The sequence below is a fragment of the Amblyraja radiata genome, chromosome 14, assembly GCF_010909765.2.
Source record: "Amblyraja radiata isolate CabotCenter1 chromosome 14, sAmbRad1.1.pri, whole genome shotgun sequence".
NCBI lineage: Eukaryota > Metazoa > Chordata > Chondrichthyes > Rajiformes > Rajidae > Amblyraja > Amblyraja radiata.
Window position 1 is genome coordinate 3998836 of NC_045969.1, and position 17150 is coordinate 4015985.

At 48.9% G+C, this 17150-nt stretch overlaps 1 protein-coding gene across 1 annotated transcript in view; it reads left to right on the plus strand.

Annotated features, from left to right (window-relative positions):
• Positions 1-10029: 10029 nt before the first annotated feature.
• The window catches only part of LOC116980296 (ATP-binding cassette sub-family G member 1-like), a 32453-nt gene continuing 25332 nt past the window's right edge, over positions 10030-17150 (plus strand). The window contains exons 1-2 of the mRNA XM_033032378.1: positions 10030-10249; positions 13090-13314. Coding sequence (XP_032888269.1) covers positions 13095-13314 — 220 coding nt within the window. The 5' untranslated portion in view covers positions 10030-10249; positions 13090-13094. The remainder of the gene's footprint in view (positions 10250-13089; positions 13315-17150) is intronic.

Here is a 17150-nt window from a genome sequence, read left to right on the forward strand (position 1 = left end):
TGGTCTCACCGATGTAGATCAGCTGACATCTAGAGCAGCGGATGCAATAGATGAGGTTGGAGGAGGTGCAGGTGAACCTCTGTCGCACCTGGAACGACTGCTTGGTCCTTGAATGGAATCGGGGGGAGGGGGGGGGGCGGGGGATAAAGTGACAAGTTTGGCATCTCTTGCAAGGGAAAGTGCCCGGGGAGGGTGTGGTGCAGGAGGGAAGGGAAGAATTGACCTGGGAGTTACGGAGGGAGAGGTCTTTGCGGAAAGCAGACGCGGGGGCGAGATGGGAAGATGTGGCGAGTGGTGGGGTCATGTTGGAGGTGGCGAAAATGACGGAGGACTATTTGTTGTATGTGGCGGCTAGTGGGGTGGAAGGTGAGAACTAGGGGGACTCTGCCCTTGTTCCGAGTGGGGGGGATGGGGAGAGAGAGCAGTGTTGCGGGGTATTGAAGAGAGTCCAATCTAAAGTCCAATTCATGGTGTGGCCAGTGGTGGGATCCCGTTGGAGGTGGCGAAAATGTTGGAGGATTATCTGTTGTATCTGTTGGATTATCTGACAACAGATAATCCTCCAACATTTTCGCCACCTCCAACGGGATCCCACCACTGGCCACATCTTCCCATCTCCTCCCCTTTCGGCTTTCCGCAGAGACTGCTCCCTCCGTAACTCCCTGGTCAACTCGTCCCATCCCACCCAAACCACCCCCTCTCCTGGCACTATTCCCTTGCAACCGCAGGAAGTGCTACACTTAATAATAATAATAATAATAATAATATAATCATAATATATTTTATTGTCATTAATAATAATAATAATAATAATGGATGGGATTTATATAGCGCCTTTCTAATACTCAAGGCGCTTTACATCGCATTATTCATTCACTCCTCAGTCACAGTCGGTGGTGGTAAGCTACTTCTGTAGCCACAGCTGCCCTGGGGCAGACTGACGGAAGCGTGGCTGCCAATCTGCGCCTACGGCCCCTCCGACCACCACCAATCACTCACACACATTCACACACATTCACACACATTCACACACAGGCAAAGGTGGGTGAAGTGTCTTGCCCAAGGACACAACGACAGTATGCACTCCAAGCGGGATTCGGACTGGCTACCTTCCGGCTCATTGCACATAAGTATGCAGCTTCCATCCGATGTCATGACATAAATAACTAATAAGATTTAGATTTAGATACCCCGAGAACATGGATTGTAAAAAGAACAGTAAAATAGACAAAACAGTTCAAACAGACTAAAGTGCAGATGTGTCTGTGCGACGTGACCATCCGAGGGAGACAGTCCAGGGAGGATGGGGGGCACTCAGCAGGGCCGGTTCAGAGCCGCTATAGCTTTGGGAATGAAGCTGTTCCTGAGTCTGGAGGTTTACCTCCCCCCTTCACTCCGTCCAAGGACCTACGCAGTCTTGCCAGGTGCGGCAGAGGTTCACCCGCACAACTCTACCGCTGCGCTATCGTGCCGCCTCATGTTATCCCGCTTTCATATCCACTCCCCACACACAGTGGCCAATTTACAGAGGGACAACTAACCTGGTTTAGTTTAGTTTAGAGATAGAGCATGGAAACAGATCCTTTTGCCCACCGAGTCCAGGCTAATCACCTGTTTACACTAGTTCCATGTTATCCTACTTACTCGTCCACTCCCTGCACCCGGGGCAATTCACAGGAGGTCGATTAACCTACAAACTCGCACGTCTTTGGGATGTGGGAGGAAAGTGGAACATAGAAACATAGAAACATAGAAAGTAGACGCAGGAGGAGGCCATTGAGCCCTTCGAGCCAGCACCGCCATTCATTGTGATCATGGCTGATCGTCCCCTATCAATAACCCGTGCCTGCCTTCTCCCCATATCCCTTGACTCCACTAGCCCCTAGAGCTCCATCTAACTCTCTCTTAAATCCATCCAGAGACTTGGCCTCCACTGCCCTCTGTGGCAGGGAATTCCACAAATTCACAACTCTCTGGGTGAAAAGGTTTTTTCTCACCTCAGTCTTAAATGACCTCCCCTTTATTCTAAGACTGTGGCCCCTGGTTCTGGACTCGCCCCGACATTGGGAACATTTTTTCCTGCATCTAGCTTGTCCAGTCCTTTTATAATTTTATATATATGTTTCTATAAGATCCTCCCTCATCCTTCTAAACTCCAGCACCAAGAGGAAACCCACGCGATCACAGGGAGAAGGTGCAAACTCCACACAGACAGCACCCAAGGTCAAGGGCCACATTATCACACAGAGGGTGGAGAGTTACATAGAAAGACCTGCCGGAAGAGGTACTTGAAGCAGGCACAATAACAAGATTTACGGGACATTTGGGCAGATGCATGGATAGGAAACGTTTAGTGGGATATGGGCCAAACGCAAGCTATTGGGATGACCTTAGATGGAGGCATGTTGGTCGAGATGTACAAGCTGGACTTGAGGACCTGTTTCTGCGCTGTTATACCCTATGAGAACCAAGGCTCCATTTTGGGGTGAATTCACAGTAGCGCAGCGGTAGAGTAGCTGTTTTATAGTGCCGGAGGCCCAGGTTCGATCCTGACTACGGGTGCTGTCTGCACGGAGTTTGTACGTTCTCCCTGTGACCTGCGTGGGTTTTCTCCGGGTGCTCCGGTTTCCTCCCACACCCTGAAGACGTGCTGGTCTGTCTGCAGGTTATTTGGCTGCTGTAACTTGTAAACTGTGTCCCCCTGGTGTGTGTGTGTGTGTGTGTGTGTGTGTGTGTAGGATAGTTCTAGTGTGCGGTGCGATGGCTGGTCGGCGCGCCGGTGGGCCTATTTCCGCGCTGTATCTCTAAAATCTAACGGGAAGTAAAACAATGGGAACCCTTTGAGCCAATTCGTGGGAGAATGCATTATTGTTTCAAATGGGAAGTGAAAGTGAAGGGAGCTTGAGTAGTGGGGACCAGTGGATTCGCATCTTAACAAAAGGAAGGACAACTTCCCGTTTAAAAATGCAATCTCACACCGCACAGAACCAGTGTATCTCCACTGCTTTTTGCTTGCGGAGATAGACCAACGTCAGGCTTTTTGCATTCCCGTACTTTACTTTAGAGGTACCGTGCAGAAACAGGCCCTTCGGCCCACCTAGCCCATGCTGGCCAGCGATCACCATGTGGACTAGGGGAACAGTTTAAAATTTTTACCGAAGCCAATTAACCGACAAACCTGCACGTCTTTGGAGTGTGGGAGGAAACCGGAGCACCCGGAGAAAATCCACGCAGGTCACGGGGAGAACGTACAAATTTCGTACAGACAGCGCCCGTAGTCAGGATCGAACCCGGGTCTCTGGCGCTGTAAAGCAGCAACTCTCCTGCTGCGCCACCGTGCCACCAAAATGTGTATGGTGATAGTCTTGCTTAGTTGTAGTTTAGTTTAGTTTAGAGATACAGCGCGGAAACAGGCCCTTCGGCCCACCGGGTCCGGGTCGACCAGCGATCCCCGCACATTAACACCATCCTACACCCACTAGGGACAATTTTTACTTTTACAAAGCCAATTAACCTACAAACCTGCACGTCTTTGGAGTCTCGGAGAAAACCCACGCAGGTCGCGGGGAGAATGTACAAACTCCGTACAGACAGCGCCCGTGGTCGGGATCGAACCCGGGCCTCCGGTGCCGCCTTCGCTGTAAGGCAGCAACTCTACCGCTGCGCCACGGTGACCGCCCCCAAACGAGTATGCAAATAAGTATAGATAGACACAAAGTGCTGGAGTAACTCAGTGGGACAGGTAGCACCTCTGGGAAAAAGGAATAGGTGACGTTTCAGGCTGAGACCCTTCTTCAGACCCTTGGTGCATGTGATAATAAATAAACCATTGAGCAACCCCTAGGTACACAAAAATGCTGGAGAAACTTAGCGGGTGCAGCAGCATCTATGGAGCTATCTCCTTTAAACTTGTCTCCTTCCAGACAATAGACAACAGGTGCAGGAGTAGGCCATATGGCCCCTCGAGCCAGCACCGCCATTCACTGTGATCGTGACTGATCATCCCCAATCAGTACCCCGTTCCTGCCTTCTCCGCATATCCCCTGACTCAACTAACTTTAAGAGCTCTATCTAACCCTCCCTTGTAAGCATCCAGAGAATTGGCCTCCACTGCCTTCTGAGGCAGAGAATGCCACAGATTCACAACCCTCTGTGTGAAAAGGTTTTTCCTCACTTCCGTTCTAAATGGCCGACCCCTTATTCTTAATCTGTGACCACTGGTTCTGGACTCCCCCCAACATTGGGAACATGTTTCCTGCCTCTAGCGTGTCCAAACCCTTAATAATCCTATCTGTTCCAATAAGATCCCCTCTTATCCTTCTGAACTCCATCCTTCTAAACGTCTGAAGAAGGGTTTCGGCCCGAAACGTTGCCTATTTCCTTCGCTCCATAGATGCTGCCGCACTCCAGCATTTTTGTGTACCTTCGATTTTCCAGCATCTGCAGTTCCTTCTTAAAAACATTGGGCAACCCCTTGCCTGCTTGCTATCGTTTCACAACCTGTGACCTCAATAACGCAAGCCGATAAGCCCCAAATCACTTATAAATGATGTAAACAGTTATGGAACCAAGATGGAATGCAGTGCCACCCAGTTAATGAGATCTTGTCACGTCACCATGTCTCCACTTTGCATCTCAACCCGAAACGTCACCCATCCCTTTTCTCCAGAGAAGCTGCCTGTCTCGCTGAGTTACTCCAGCTTTTTGTGTCTATCTTCTATATAAACCAGCGTCTGCAGTTCCTTCCTGCATTCTCCACTTTGCATTCTGTGGGAAAGTCAGTGTTAATGCATTTAGTGTTAATGCATTCAGTGTTAGTGCTTGCCTCCTACGCATTCCTTGAAATACCTTTGGTTAAAGTGCCATTGCTTTAACCACCTCCATTCAAAGTGCTGGAATTCCCATCCGAAGCCTCTCCACCCATCCTCCTCTCGCTCCAGCTTCAAGTCAAAAAGGCATCACATTCCTCGAGCTGACTGCTCTATCTAACTGCCAGACACAAGGAACTGCAGATGTTGGTTTACAAAAAAAGCGGCCACAGATGTGCTGGAGTAACTCGGCGGGTCAGGCAGCAACTCTGGAGAACATGTTAGAAGAAGGGTCCAGACCCAAAGCGTTGCCCATTCCATGTTCTCCACAGATTAGTTTAGTTTAGGAAGGAACTGCAGATGCTGGTTTGACAATAGACAATAGACAATAGGTGCAGGAGTAGGCCATTTGGCCCTTCGAGCCAGCACCGCCATTCAATGTGATCATGGCTGATCATCCCCAATCAGTACCCCGTTCCTGCCTTCTTCCCATATCCCCTGGCTCTGCTATTTTTAAGAACCCTATCAAGCTCTCTGTTGAAAGCATCCAGAGAACCTGCCTCCACCGCCCTCTGAGGCAGAGAATTCCACAGACTCACAACTCTCTGTGAGGAAAAGTGTTTCCTCATCCCTGTTCTAAGTGGCTTACCACTTATTCTTAAACTGTGGCCCCTGATTCTGGACTCCCCCAACATCGAGAACATGTTTCCTGCCTCTAGTGTGTCCAAGCCCTTAACAATCTTATATGTTTCAATGAGATTTCCTCTCATCCTTCTAAACTCCAGAGTGTAAAAGCCCAGCCGCTCCATTCCATCAGCATATGACAGTCCCACCATCCCGGGAATTAACCTTGTAAACCTACGCTGCACTCCCTCAATAGCAAGAATGTGCCAAAGATTGACCCAATCTTACAGCAAATGCACGCGCCGGAGACCCGGGTTCGATCCCGACTACGACTGCTGTCTGTACGGAGTTTGCACGTTCTCCCCATGACCGTGTGGGTTTTATCCGAGATATTCGGTTTCCTCCCACACTCTAGGTTTGTAGGTTGATTGGCTTGGTACAAGTGTAAAGTGTCCCTCGTGCGTGTAGGATAGTGTTAATGTGCGGGGATCGCTGGTCGGTGCGGACTCGGTGGGCCGAAGGGCCTGTTTCCGCACTATATCTCTGAACTAAAATACTGGAGTAACTCAACGGGGCAGGCAGCATCTCTGGGGAGAAGGAATGGGCGACGTTTCAGGTCGGGACCCTTCTTCAAATTGAGAGTATGAGTCTGAAGAAGGGTCTCGACCCGAAACGTCACCCATTAGTTACGGGCGATCGTTGATCTACGCGGTCTCAGTGATACGGAATGCCGGTTTCTGTGGTGTATCCCTAAACGAAACTAAACCAAACTAAATTAAACTTAATCAAACTAAACTGTAAACGAAACTTAAATTTAAATTGCTGACTACCATGTGATTTTAATTTGCATTCTTTGTGGTACTAGTTTAGATTACTTGTCATCTAATCCAAATCTCACAGGGCTTGAGGCCATTCAGCCCTTTGCAACTATCCCAGATCCTTGAAGCAATCAGATTAGTCCCAGTGTCCCGATCCCCCGGTGCAACATGGTGTTTCAATAGACAATAGGTGCAGGAGTAGGCCATTCGGCCCTTCGAGCCAGCACCGCCTTTCAATGTGATCATGGCTGATCATCCCCAATCAGTACCCCGTTCCTGCCTTCTCCCCATATCCCGTGACTCCGCTAATTTTAAGAGCCCTATCTAGCTCTCTCTTGAAAGCATCCAGCGAATCCGCCTCCACCGCCCTCTGAGGCAGAGAATTCCACAGACTCACCACTCCCTGTAAGAAAAAGTGTTTCCTCGTCTCCATTCTAAATGGCTAACTCCTTATTCTTAAACTGTGGCCCCTGGTTCTGGACTCCCCCAACATTGGGAACATGTTTCCTGCCTCTAGCGTGTCCAAACCCATAACAATCTTATATGTTTCAATAAGATGCCCTCTCATCCTTCTAAACTCCAGAGTGTACAAGCCCAGCTGCTCCATTCTCTCAGCATATGACAGTCCTGCCATCCCGGGAATTAACCTTGTAAACCTACGCTGCACTCCCTCAATAGCAAGAATGTCCTTCCTCAAATGAGGGGACCAAAACTGCACACAATACTCCAGGTGTGGTCCCACTAGGGCTCTGTACAACTGCAGAAGGACCTCTTTGCTCCTATATTCGATTCCTCTTGTTATAAAGGCCAGCATGCCATTCGCTTTCTTCACTGCCTGCTGTACCTGCATGCTTACTTTCCATTTCTTTTTTGCCACCTGTGTGGTTTACTGTGCTATCTGCTTCCATCACATGACATGGAGCACCTGTAGTGCAGCGGTAGAGTTGCTGCCTTACAGTGAATGCAGCGGCAGAGACCCGGGTTCGATCCTGACTACGGGTGCTGTCTGTACGGAGTTTGTACGTTCTCCCCATGACCTGAGTGGGCTTTCTCCGAGAGCTTCGGTTTCCTCCCACACTCCAAAGACGTGCAGGTTTGTAGGTTCGGTAGCACTGTAAATTGTCCCTGGCGTGTGTAGCAACAGTATTAGTGTGCGCTGGTCGGCATGGACTCAGTGGGCCGAAGGACCTGTTTCCGTGCTGTATCTCTAAAGTAAAAACTAAACTTAACATAGAACAACATAGAACTCCATAGATGCTGCTGCACACGCTGAGTTTCTCCAGCATTTTTGTGTACCTTCGATTTTCCAGCATCTGCAGTTCCTTCTTAAACACATAGAACAACATCCGTTCCTTCCCTCCAGAGATGCTGCCTGTCCCGCTGAGTCACTCCAGTTTTTTGTGTCTATCTTCGGTTTAAACCCAGCATCTGCAGTTCCTACATATTCATTGGGGTACTGATTGGGGATGATCAGCCATGATCAAATTGAATGGCGGTGCTGGCTTGAAGGGCCGAATGGCCTACTCCTGCATTGTCTACGTACATAGTACGATACAATACAGGAACACCACCTCATATTTCACTCGGGCAGCTTTCAACCCAGCCGTGCGAATATTAATTTTTCTCATTTCCGGGTGCTCCGGTTTCCTCCCACATTCCAAAGACGTGCGGGTTTGTAGGTTACTCGGCTCTCTGTAAATTGCCCCTGATGTGTGGGGAGTGGATGCAAAAGGTGGGATAACTTAAGATGAATGAATGGATGAATAAGTTTATTGGCCAAGTAATCACATACAAGGAATTTGCCTTGGTGCTCCGCCCGCAAGCGACAACATGACATACAGTCTGAAGAAGGGTCTCGACCCGAAAAGCCACCCATTCCTTCGCTCCATAGATGCTGCCTCACCCGCTGAGTTTCTCCAGCATTTTTGTCTACCTTCAATTTTTCCAGCATCTGCAGTTCTTTCTTAAACACATGACATACAGTGACAGGAATGACACATAAAATATTAAACATTAATAATAAAACATTATCGATTAAATATGTGAATTAAATAAAATACCAGAGCAAACGGAGGCTACAGGTTTTTGGTTGTTGAGTAGAGCTACCACTCGTGGATAAAAACTGTTTTTATGTCTGGCTGTGGCAGCTTTGACAGTCCGGAGTCGCCTTCCAGAGGGAAGTGATTCAAAGAGTTAGTGGACAGGGTGAGAGGGGTCAGAGATGATCTTACCCGCTCGCTTCCTGGCCCTTGCAGTGTACAGTTCATCAATGGAGGGAAGGTTGCACTGGTGTGATCGGGTGATTTCACACACTAGTGTGAAACTAGTGTGAACGGGTGATCGATGGTCAGTGTGGACTCGGTGGGCCGAAGGGCCTGTATGCATGCTGTCTCGAAACTGAACTAAATAATCACCAATAGCACGCGGCTAATCTGGCATCACCATAGACCCAGGAGATAGACACAAAATGCTGGTGTTACTCAGCAGATCAGGCAGCATCTCTGGAGAGAAGGAAATTGCTAACGTAGGGATTCCAAGAGTGAAACTATTCACTTGCACAACCCAGCGGGTATGAATATCAATTTCTCTAATTTCAAGAAACCCCTCTCTCGACCCCTCCCTCACCCTAGTCGTCGAACTAGTTTCAGTTCCTATCCCTTCGTTGTCACCTCTTCCACAGCCAACAATGGACCATTGTGGGCTCCTTGGTCATCGGTGCCGGCTCTGATTTGTACTGTACCTTTTCATACCTCTAGTTTCTCTCTCCCCTGACTCTCAGTCTGAAGAAGGGTCTCGAGCAGAAACGTCACCCATTCCTTCTCTCCAGAGGTGCTGCCTGTCCCGCTGAGTTACTCCAGCGTTTTGTGTCTATCTTCATAAATCAGTATCTGCAGTTCCTGCTTACACAGGAACAGGCACTTTGGCCTCTAAACTCCATGCCAAGTTAAACTAATCTCCTCTGGAAAAGAGGGGACAGGGGGTGGGGCGAAGAAAAGGGGGAAGGGAGTCGGGGAGGGGAAGGGTGAGGGGGAAGAGAGGGGGAGGGGTGGAAGAAAGGGGGAGGGGGAGCGGGGGGAGGGGAGAGGAGGGGAAGGGGGGAGGAGGGTGGAAAGGCGGGAAGGGGGAAGTGGGGGGGGAGGGGGAAGAGAGGAGGGAGAGAGGAGAGAAAGGGGAGAGAGGGAGAGTGGAGGGGAGAGAGGGAGAGATGGAGGGGAGGAGAGAGGGGGAGGGGACGGGAGAGAGGGAGAGGGGAGGGGAGGAGAGAGGGGGATGGGAGAGAGGGAGAGATGGAGGGGAGGAGAGAGGGGGAGGGGACGGGAGAGAGGGTGAGGGGAGGAGATATAGGGAGACGGAAGAGAGGGAGAGGGAAGAGAGGGAGAGGGAAGGGAGAGGGGGAGAGGAAAGGGGGGAGAGGAGAGGGAGGGAGAGGAGAGGGGGGAGAGGAGGATGGGAGAGGAAGGAGAGAGGGAGGAAGGAGAGAGGGAGGGAGGAGAGTTTAGGGGGGAGAGGGAGAGGGAGGGGAGAGGGAGAGGAGAGGGAGAGGGGGGGGGAGGAAGGGGGGAGAGAGGGAGAGAAGGAGAGAAGAGGAAGGGGGGGGGAGGAAGGGAGAGAAAATGATGGAAATAGAGATGAGAATGAAGGTGAGCTTGGGCAGGGATGAAGGAGGAGCGGGAGGAGGCGGTCATTGAGGTTTGCCTCCGCCCATTGGACATGATGGTTGGTTGGAACAGATGCCAAACAGCCAGCAGCTGCAGAGGGTAAACAGGCTGGACGAGAGAGAGACAGACAGAGAAACATTCTGTTTATGCTCTTGGTACCAGTCTCACCTGGTGTCCCTGCATCCTGCGCTCTGCTGTCCATTGGTGAAGGCAACCAAGCATCATTTTTGTTTAAAAAAAAAAAAATTCCCATATAGTTTTCTTTTCTTTCCTTTCCCCCAAAATTTCTACCCTCTGCTTAAAAATACTTCAATTGCCACATTGCTGAGTCTGTGTGCGGGTGAGTTCTGTCATTTCTCTTTATTCTTTAGAGGTCTTTGTGTGGGAAAGGGGTCGATGCGTTGTTACCGACCCAGAGGAACAATCTCTTGGCAAACGTTGCAAGAGAAGGAAACGCTGCCTACCCTTTCATCACCCGTCTCTTCGATAAGCCAACGTTTAAATCAGTGTTGATTGTCTCCTCTTGGACCCAATCCCTGCACATTTGTTGTTTAAAATAAAGTTTCTTGCAAAAAAAAAAAAAGCTTAAAATTGTATCTTAAAAATCCGAGGCGTCACATCGAGGTGAGTTCATCTTCCAATACAGTTAGCTAGCGCACTCTGTATTAATAGACCTTGTTCATCTCATCAAAGCATTGTTAATAATAATATATTTTTTAAAGTCATCACGATTTTGTGCATTGTTTGCAGATCTTTTTTTCTCTTGTGTTTTGCATTTTCTGTTTTGATGCAACGTTAAAGTGTTGAATAGTTTGTAGGATTTTGGAAATCGGCTCTGATTATTGTTAGTAGGATAACCACTCCATCACTGCTATTGGTTTGGTTTTCATTGACCGAAAGTAACCCCCGCTTATTTTTCTTTTAACCGCAAGGGGGGCAGAACTGAGCAACTGGAAAATGCTGCCAACGTTGATGTAATAATGTTTACTGTAATCAATATTAAACAAGGAATGATATTGCAAAACAATATTTAATGCTGTATTTATCCCCTTGTAGCTTCAAACCCCCCAACCCTATTCTAAAGAGGTTGAGAAGCAAATGTGAGAGATACAAGGAACTGCAGATGCTGGTTTACACAAATAAAGTGCTGGAGTAACAACCACAGAGTTCTTTCAGTATTTTTTTAAAGCAGAGATAGACAGGTTCCTGATTAGTACGAAGTAAGAAAGTCTGAAGAAGGGTCTCCACCCGAAACGTCACCCATTCCTTCTCTCCAGAGATGCTGCCTGTCCAGCTGAGTTACTCCAGCATTTTTGCTTTTTTAACCAGCATCTGCAGTTCCTTCCTGCACAGGGTGACAAAGGTTACAGGGGGGGGAAGGCAGGAGAATGGGCTTCAGTGAGCGGTAGAATCCCAGAGTTGCAGTAGAGAATTAAAAAAATGGGTATAGTATAGATAGCACATGCTTGGTGGGCCGAAGGGCCAGTTTCTAAGCTATGTGACTCTAATTAAATAAATACCTGATTGATTCCAGCGTGTGGCAAGAAATAAACTGCTGGAGGACATAAAGTGCTGGAGTAACTCAGCGGGTCAGGCAGCATCTCTGGAGAACTTGGATAGGTGACGTTTTGGGTCTTCAGATATCAACAATCCTTGGTCTCTAGAGATGCTCCCTGACTCGCTGAGTTATTCCAGTATTTTGTGTCCTCTTGTGTCAACCAACATCTGGAGTTACTTGTTGCTGGGGGAAACTTAGCGGGTCGGGCAGCATCTGTAGAGGGAAATGAAGAGTCAATGTTTCGGATCGAGACCCAACCTCTAGATTCTTGCATGCAGTCTCTGAACAAAGTCAATGGGTCACAAGATAGACACAAAGTGCTGGAGGAAGTTGGTGGGCCAGGCAGCATCTCTGGAGAAAAAGGATGGGTGACGTTTCAGGTCAGAACCCTTCTTCCCACCAAAGATAGACACTGCAGCGGAGTTACTCCAGCATTTTATGTCTATCTTTGGTATAAACCAGCATCTGCAGTTCCTCCCTGTAGATCAAATGGGTCAAGAGACCATGAGTACCGGGAATGGTCGAGAAATGTCTTAAAATTCTAAACAAACTATGCTACCGTTAGACAGCTGTGGAGGCCAAGTCACAGGGTGATGCTGAGTAGAAACAGGCCCTTCGGCCCAACTTGCCCACACCGGCCAACATGTCCCAGCTGCACTAGTCCCACCTGCCTGCGTTTGGGCCATATCCCTCCAAGCCTGTTCTATCTAGCTGTTTATTTTCAAATGTTGGGATAGTCCTTGGGTACTGATTGTGGATGATCAGCCATGATCACATTGAGTGGCGGTGCTGGCTCAAAGGGCCAAATGGCCTACTCCTGCACCTATTGTCTATTGTCCCTGCTTTGATTACCACCTCAGCCAGCTTGTTCCATACACCCGCCACCCTTTATGTGAAATTGATATTTTTAAGGCAGGGATAGGAAGATTGATGATTAGTACGGGTGTCAGGGGTTATGGGGAGAAGGGAGGAGAATGGGGTTGAGAGGGAAAGTTAGATCCGCCAGGATTGAATGGCGGAGGAGAGTTGATGGGCCGAATGGCCTAATTCTACTCCTATTACTTGTGAACTTATAAATTGTCCCGAATGGCCTGATTCTGCTCCTAGAACTTAGGCACCTTTGAATCTTAAGAAGTACGTTGATCCTAATCGAGGGTTAGCTAGAGAGAGAGTTAGATTGGGCTCTTAAGAGAGAGTTAGATTGGGCTCTTAAGAGAGAGCTGGATAGGACTGTTAAGAGAGAGCTGGATAGAGCTCTTAAGAGAGCTAGATTGGGCTCTTAAGAGAGAGTTAGATTGGGCTCTTAAGAGAGAGTTAGATTGGGCTCTTAAGAGAGTTAGATTGGACTGTTAAGAGAGAGCTGGATAGAGCTCTTAAGAGAGCTAGATTGGGCTCTTAAGAGAGAGCTGGGTAGGGCTCTTAAGAGAGGGCTAGATAGGGCTCTTAAGAGAGGGCTAGATAGGGCTCTTAAGGATAGCGGAGTCAGGGGATATGGGGAGAAGGCAGGAACGGGGTACTGATTGGGGATGATCAGCCATGATCACATTGAATGGCGGTGCTGGCTCGAAGGGCCGAATGTCCTACTCCTGCACCTATTGTCTATTGTCTTGTTGCCGTTGCAGAAGGGATGGCGGATGGCAAGTCCGTGTGCGTCTCCGTCGACGAGGTGGTCTCCAACGGTACGGCGGCCCGGCAGGTCCCCCTCTTCCAGGGGCACCTGAAGAAAGTGGAGAACAAGGTGATGGACCCACACCGCTTCTCCTACCTGCCCAAGAGACTGGCCGTGTCCATCGAGTTCCAGGACCTGTCCTACTCCGTCTCCGAGGGCCCCTGGTGGAAGAAGAAAGGTATGGACATTAGGTGGGCGCAGAAAAGCTGGAGTAACTCAGCGGGACAGGCAGCATCTCTGGAGAGAAGGAATGGGCGCCGCCCATTCCTTCTCTCCAGAGATGCTGCCTGTCCCACTGAGTTACATCAATCTTCGGTTTAAACCAGCATCTGCAGTTCCTTCCGACACAATGGACTGTGGATGTTTAGTGCTGGGGTTGGACTGAGCTGGATGGACGTGGGATGCGACAGTGGGAAGTAGGAATATTGGATTCCCAACCCACTCTCAACTAATTACTGGTAGTCACAAGATGCTGGAGTAACTCAGCGGGACAGGCAGCATCCATGGAGAGAAGGAAACATAGAAACATAGACAATAGGTGCAGGAGTAGGCCATTCGGCCCTTCGAGCCTGCACCGCCATTCGATATGATCATGGCTGATCATCCAACTCAGTATCCCATCCCTGCCTTCTCTCCATACCCCCTGATCCCTTTAGCCACAAGGGCCACATCTAACTCCCTCTTAAATATAGCCAATGAACTGTGGCCTCAACTACCTTCTGTGGCAGAGAATTCCACAGATTCACCACTCTCTGTGTGAAAAATGATTTCTCATCTCGGTCCTAAAAGACTTCCCCCTTATCCTTAAACTGTGACCCCCTAGTTCTGAACTTCCCCAACATCGGGAATAATCTTCCTGCATCTAGCCTGTCCAACCCCTTAAGAATTTTGTACGTTTCTATAAGATCCCCCCTCAATCTTCTGAATTCAAGCGTGTACAAGCCGAGTCTATCCAGTCTTTCTTCATATAAAAGTCCTGCCATCCCAGGAATCAGTCTGGTGAACCTTCTCTGTACTCCCTCTATGGCAAGAATGTCTTTCCTCAGATTAGGAGACCAAAACTGTACGCAATACTCCAGGTGTGGTCTCACCAAGACCCTGTACAACTGCAGTAGAACCTCCCTGCTCTTATACTCAAATCCTTTTGCTATGAAAGCTAACATACCATTTGCTTTCTTCACTGCCTGCTGCACCTGCATGCCTACTTTCAATGACTGGTGTACCATGACACCCAGGTCTCGTTGCATCTCCCCTTTTCCTAATCGGCCACCATTCAGATAATAGTCGACTTTCCTGTTTATGCCACCAAAGTGGATAACCTCACATTTATCCACATTATACTGCATCTGCCATGCATTTGCCCACTCACCCAACCTATCCAAGGAATGGGTGACGTTTCGGGCCGTTAAAGCTCCGAGTGCCCGGGAGATCATGTAGGATGCTCAGCACATTTAATGCCCCTGTCCCACTTAGGAAACTTAGGTGAGTGGGGGAACACAGATAGAATGTTGTCAGAGACAGTAAGACTGCATCTCTGGAGGACATGGATAGGTGACATTTCTAAAGACTGAAGAAAGGTCACCTATCTCCAGAGATGCTGCCTGACCTGGTGTGTTACTCCAGCACTTTGATTCTTTTTTTTTGGTAAAACAGCATCAACTGTTCCTTGTACCTACAGTGTCATTAAAAAAAAAAAAGAAAATCAGCCTACGTACTGTTCCGTTCAGTTAGTTTATTGTCACGTGTACCGAGGTACACTAAAAAGCTTTTGTTGCTTGCTGACCAGTCAGCGGAAAGACATTACATGATTACAATTGAGCCATTCACAGTGTACTGGTACATGATAAGGGAATAACGTTTAGTGCAAGGCAATGCCCAATCAAAGATAGTCCGAGGGTCACCAATGAGGTAGATAGTAGTTTAGCACTGCTCTCTGGTTGTGGTAGGATGGTTCAGTTGCCTGATTACAGCTGGGAAGAAACTGTTCCTGAATCTGGAGCATGTGCGTTTTCACACTTCTGTACCTTTCTGCGCCGACCTTTGATCCCCGTTACACTAGCACACGTTACACACTCGGGATAATTTATACAATTTTTACTGAAGCCAATTGAACCTACAAACAATAGACAATAGGTGCAGGAGTAGGCCATTTGGCCCTTCGAGCCAGCACTGCCATTCAATGTGATCATGGCTGATCATCCACAATCAGTACCCCGTTCCTGCCTTCTCCCCGTATCCGCAGACCGCTATTTTTAAGAGCCCTATCTAGCTCTCTCTTGAAAGCATCCAGAGAACCCGCCTCCGGCGCCCTCTGAGGCAGAGAATTCCACAGACTCGCAACTCTCTGTGTGGAAAAAGTGTTTCCTCGTCTCCGTTCTAAATGGCTTACCCCTTATTCATAAACTGTGGCCCCTGGTTCTGGACTCCGCCAACATCGGGAACATGTTTCCTGCCTCTAGTGTGTCCAAACACTTAATAATCTTATATGTTTCAATAAGATCCCCCCCCCCTCTCATCCTTCTAAACCTGCACATCTTTGTAGTGTGGGGGGGAAACCGGAGCATCCGGGGAAAACCCACATGGTCAAGGGGAGAACCTGCAAACTCCGTACAGACAGCACCCGTAGTCGTGATCGAACCCAGGTCTCTGGCGCCGTGAGGCAGCAACTCTACAGCTGCGCCACCGTGCTGCCCCTTGGCTCAAACTCCCTCACTCCCACACCCTGTCACCCAATCTTCTGACTGTCTTTGACATCATTAGTATTTTTCTCATCGCTCCCAGAATCTTCACAGCGCTGGGGTTCGATTGAGCTGGATAGGAGACGGATGTGACATTAATGAAGAAAGAATGTTGGGCACGAGATTCCCAACCGGCTCTCAACTAATAGACACCGAATGCTGGAGTAACTCAGCGGGACAGGCAGCATCTCTGGATAGAAGGAATGGGCGACGTTTCAGGTCGCGACCCTTTTCCAGTCTCGACCCGAAACGTCACCCATTCCTTCTCTCCAGAGACGCTGCCTGTCCCGCTGAGTTACTCCAGCATTCGGTGTCTATTATCGGTTTAAACCAGCATCTGTAGTTCCATCCTGCACCATTTGCAAGTAATTATTGTTTTGTCAGGGCGGCACTGGTGGGGCAGCGGGTAGAGCCACTGCCTCATAGCCCCAGGGACCCCGGTTCAATCCTGACCTCGGGTGCTGCCTGTGTGGAGTTTGTTCTTCCCGTGACTGCGTGGTTTTTCCTCACAAATCCCAAAGACTTGCCTGTTTGCAGGTTAATTGGCCTCGGTGTGAAATGTTTCAGTTTCAGTTTAGTTAATTGTCACGTGTACCGAGGTACAGTGAAAAGCTTTTAGTTGCGTCCTGACCAGTCAGCGGAAAGACAAAACATGATGAATGAGAGAGTGGGATAACACAGAGCTAGTGTGAACGAGTGATCGATGGTCGGCACGGACTTGGTGGACTGAAGGATCAGTTTCCTTCCACACTGCAAAGACATAAAGGATTGCTCGTTAATTGGCTTCGGTAAAATTGTAAATGGTCCCTAGTGTGTGTAGGATAGTGATCGTGTGCGGGGGTCGTTGGTCGGCGCGGACTCGGTGGTCCCAAGGTCCTGTTTCCGCACTGTGTCTCTAAAATAAACATGTCTGTTTTAGATTGAAGATAGAAACAAAAAGCTGGAGTAACTCAGCAGGACAGGCAGCATCTCTGGAGAGAAGGAATGGGTGACGTTTCGGGTCGAGACCCTTCTTCATTCTGTTTTAGATTATTGTCCCTGCCAGATCTCGGGTCTGTTGCTTCTCGCATCATTCTAAAAATAAGAGCTGGTACCAAAGGCATCTTCTAATCTGGGAGGGATCGATGCTGTAATCAGGTGCAGTGCAGCATAAATGCATCATCGCAGCTGCTAGCGAGGTTACAAGCGGGCAGTGTACGATAGTTACCCTCCCGATATGCTCAACACCCACTGATTGGCTTCATCCCTGTTGCCGGGGCGAAGAGAAGCAGCGATG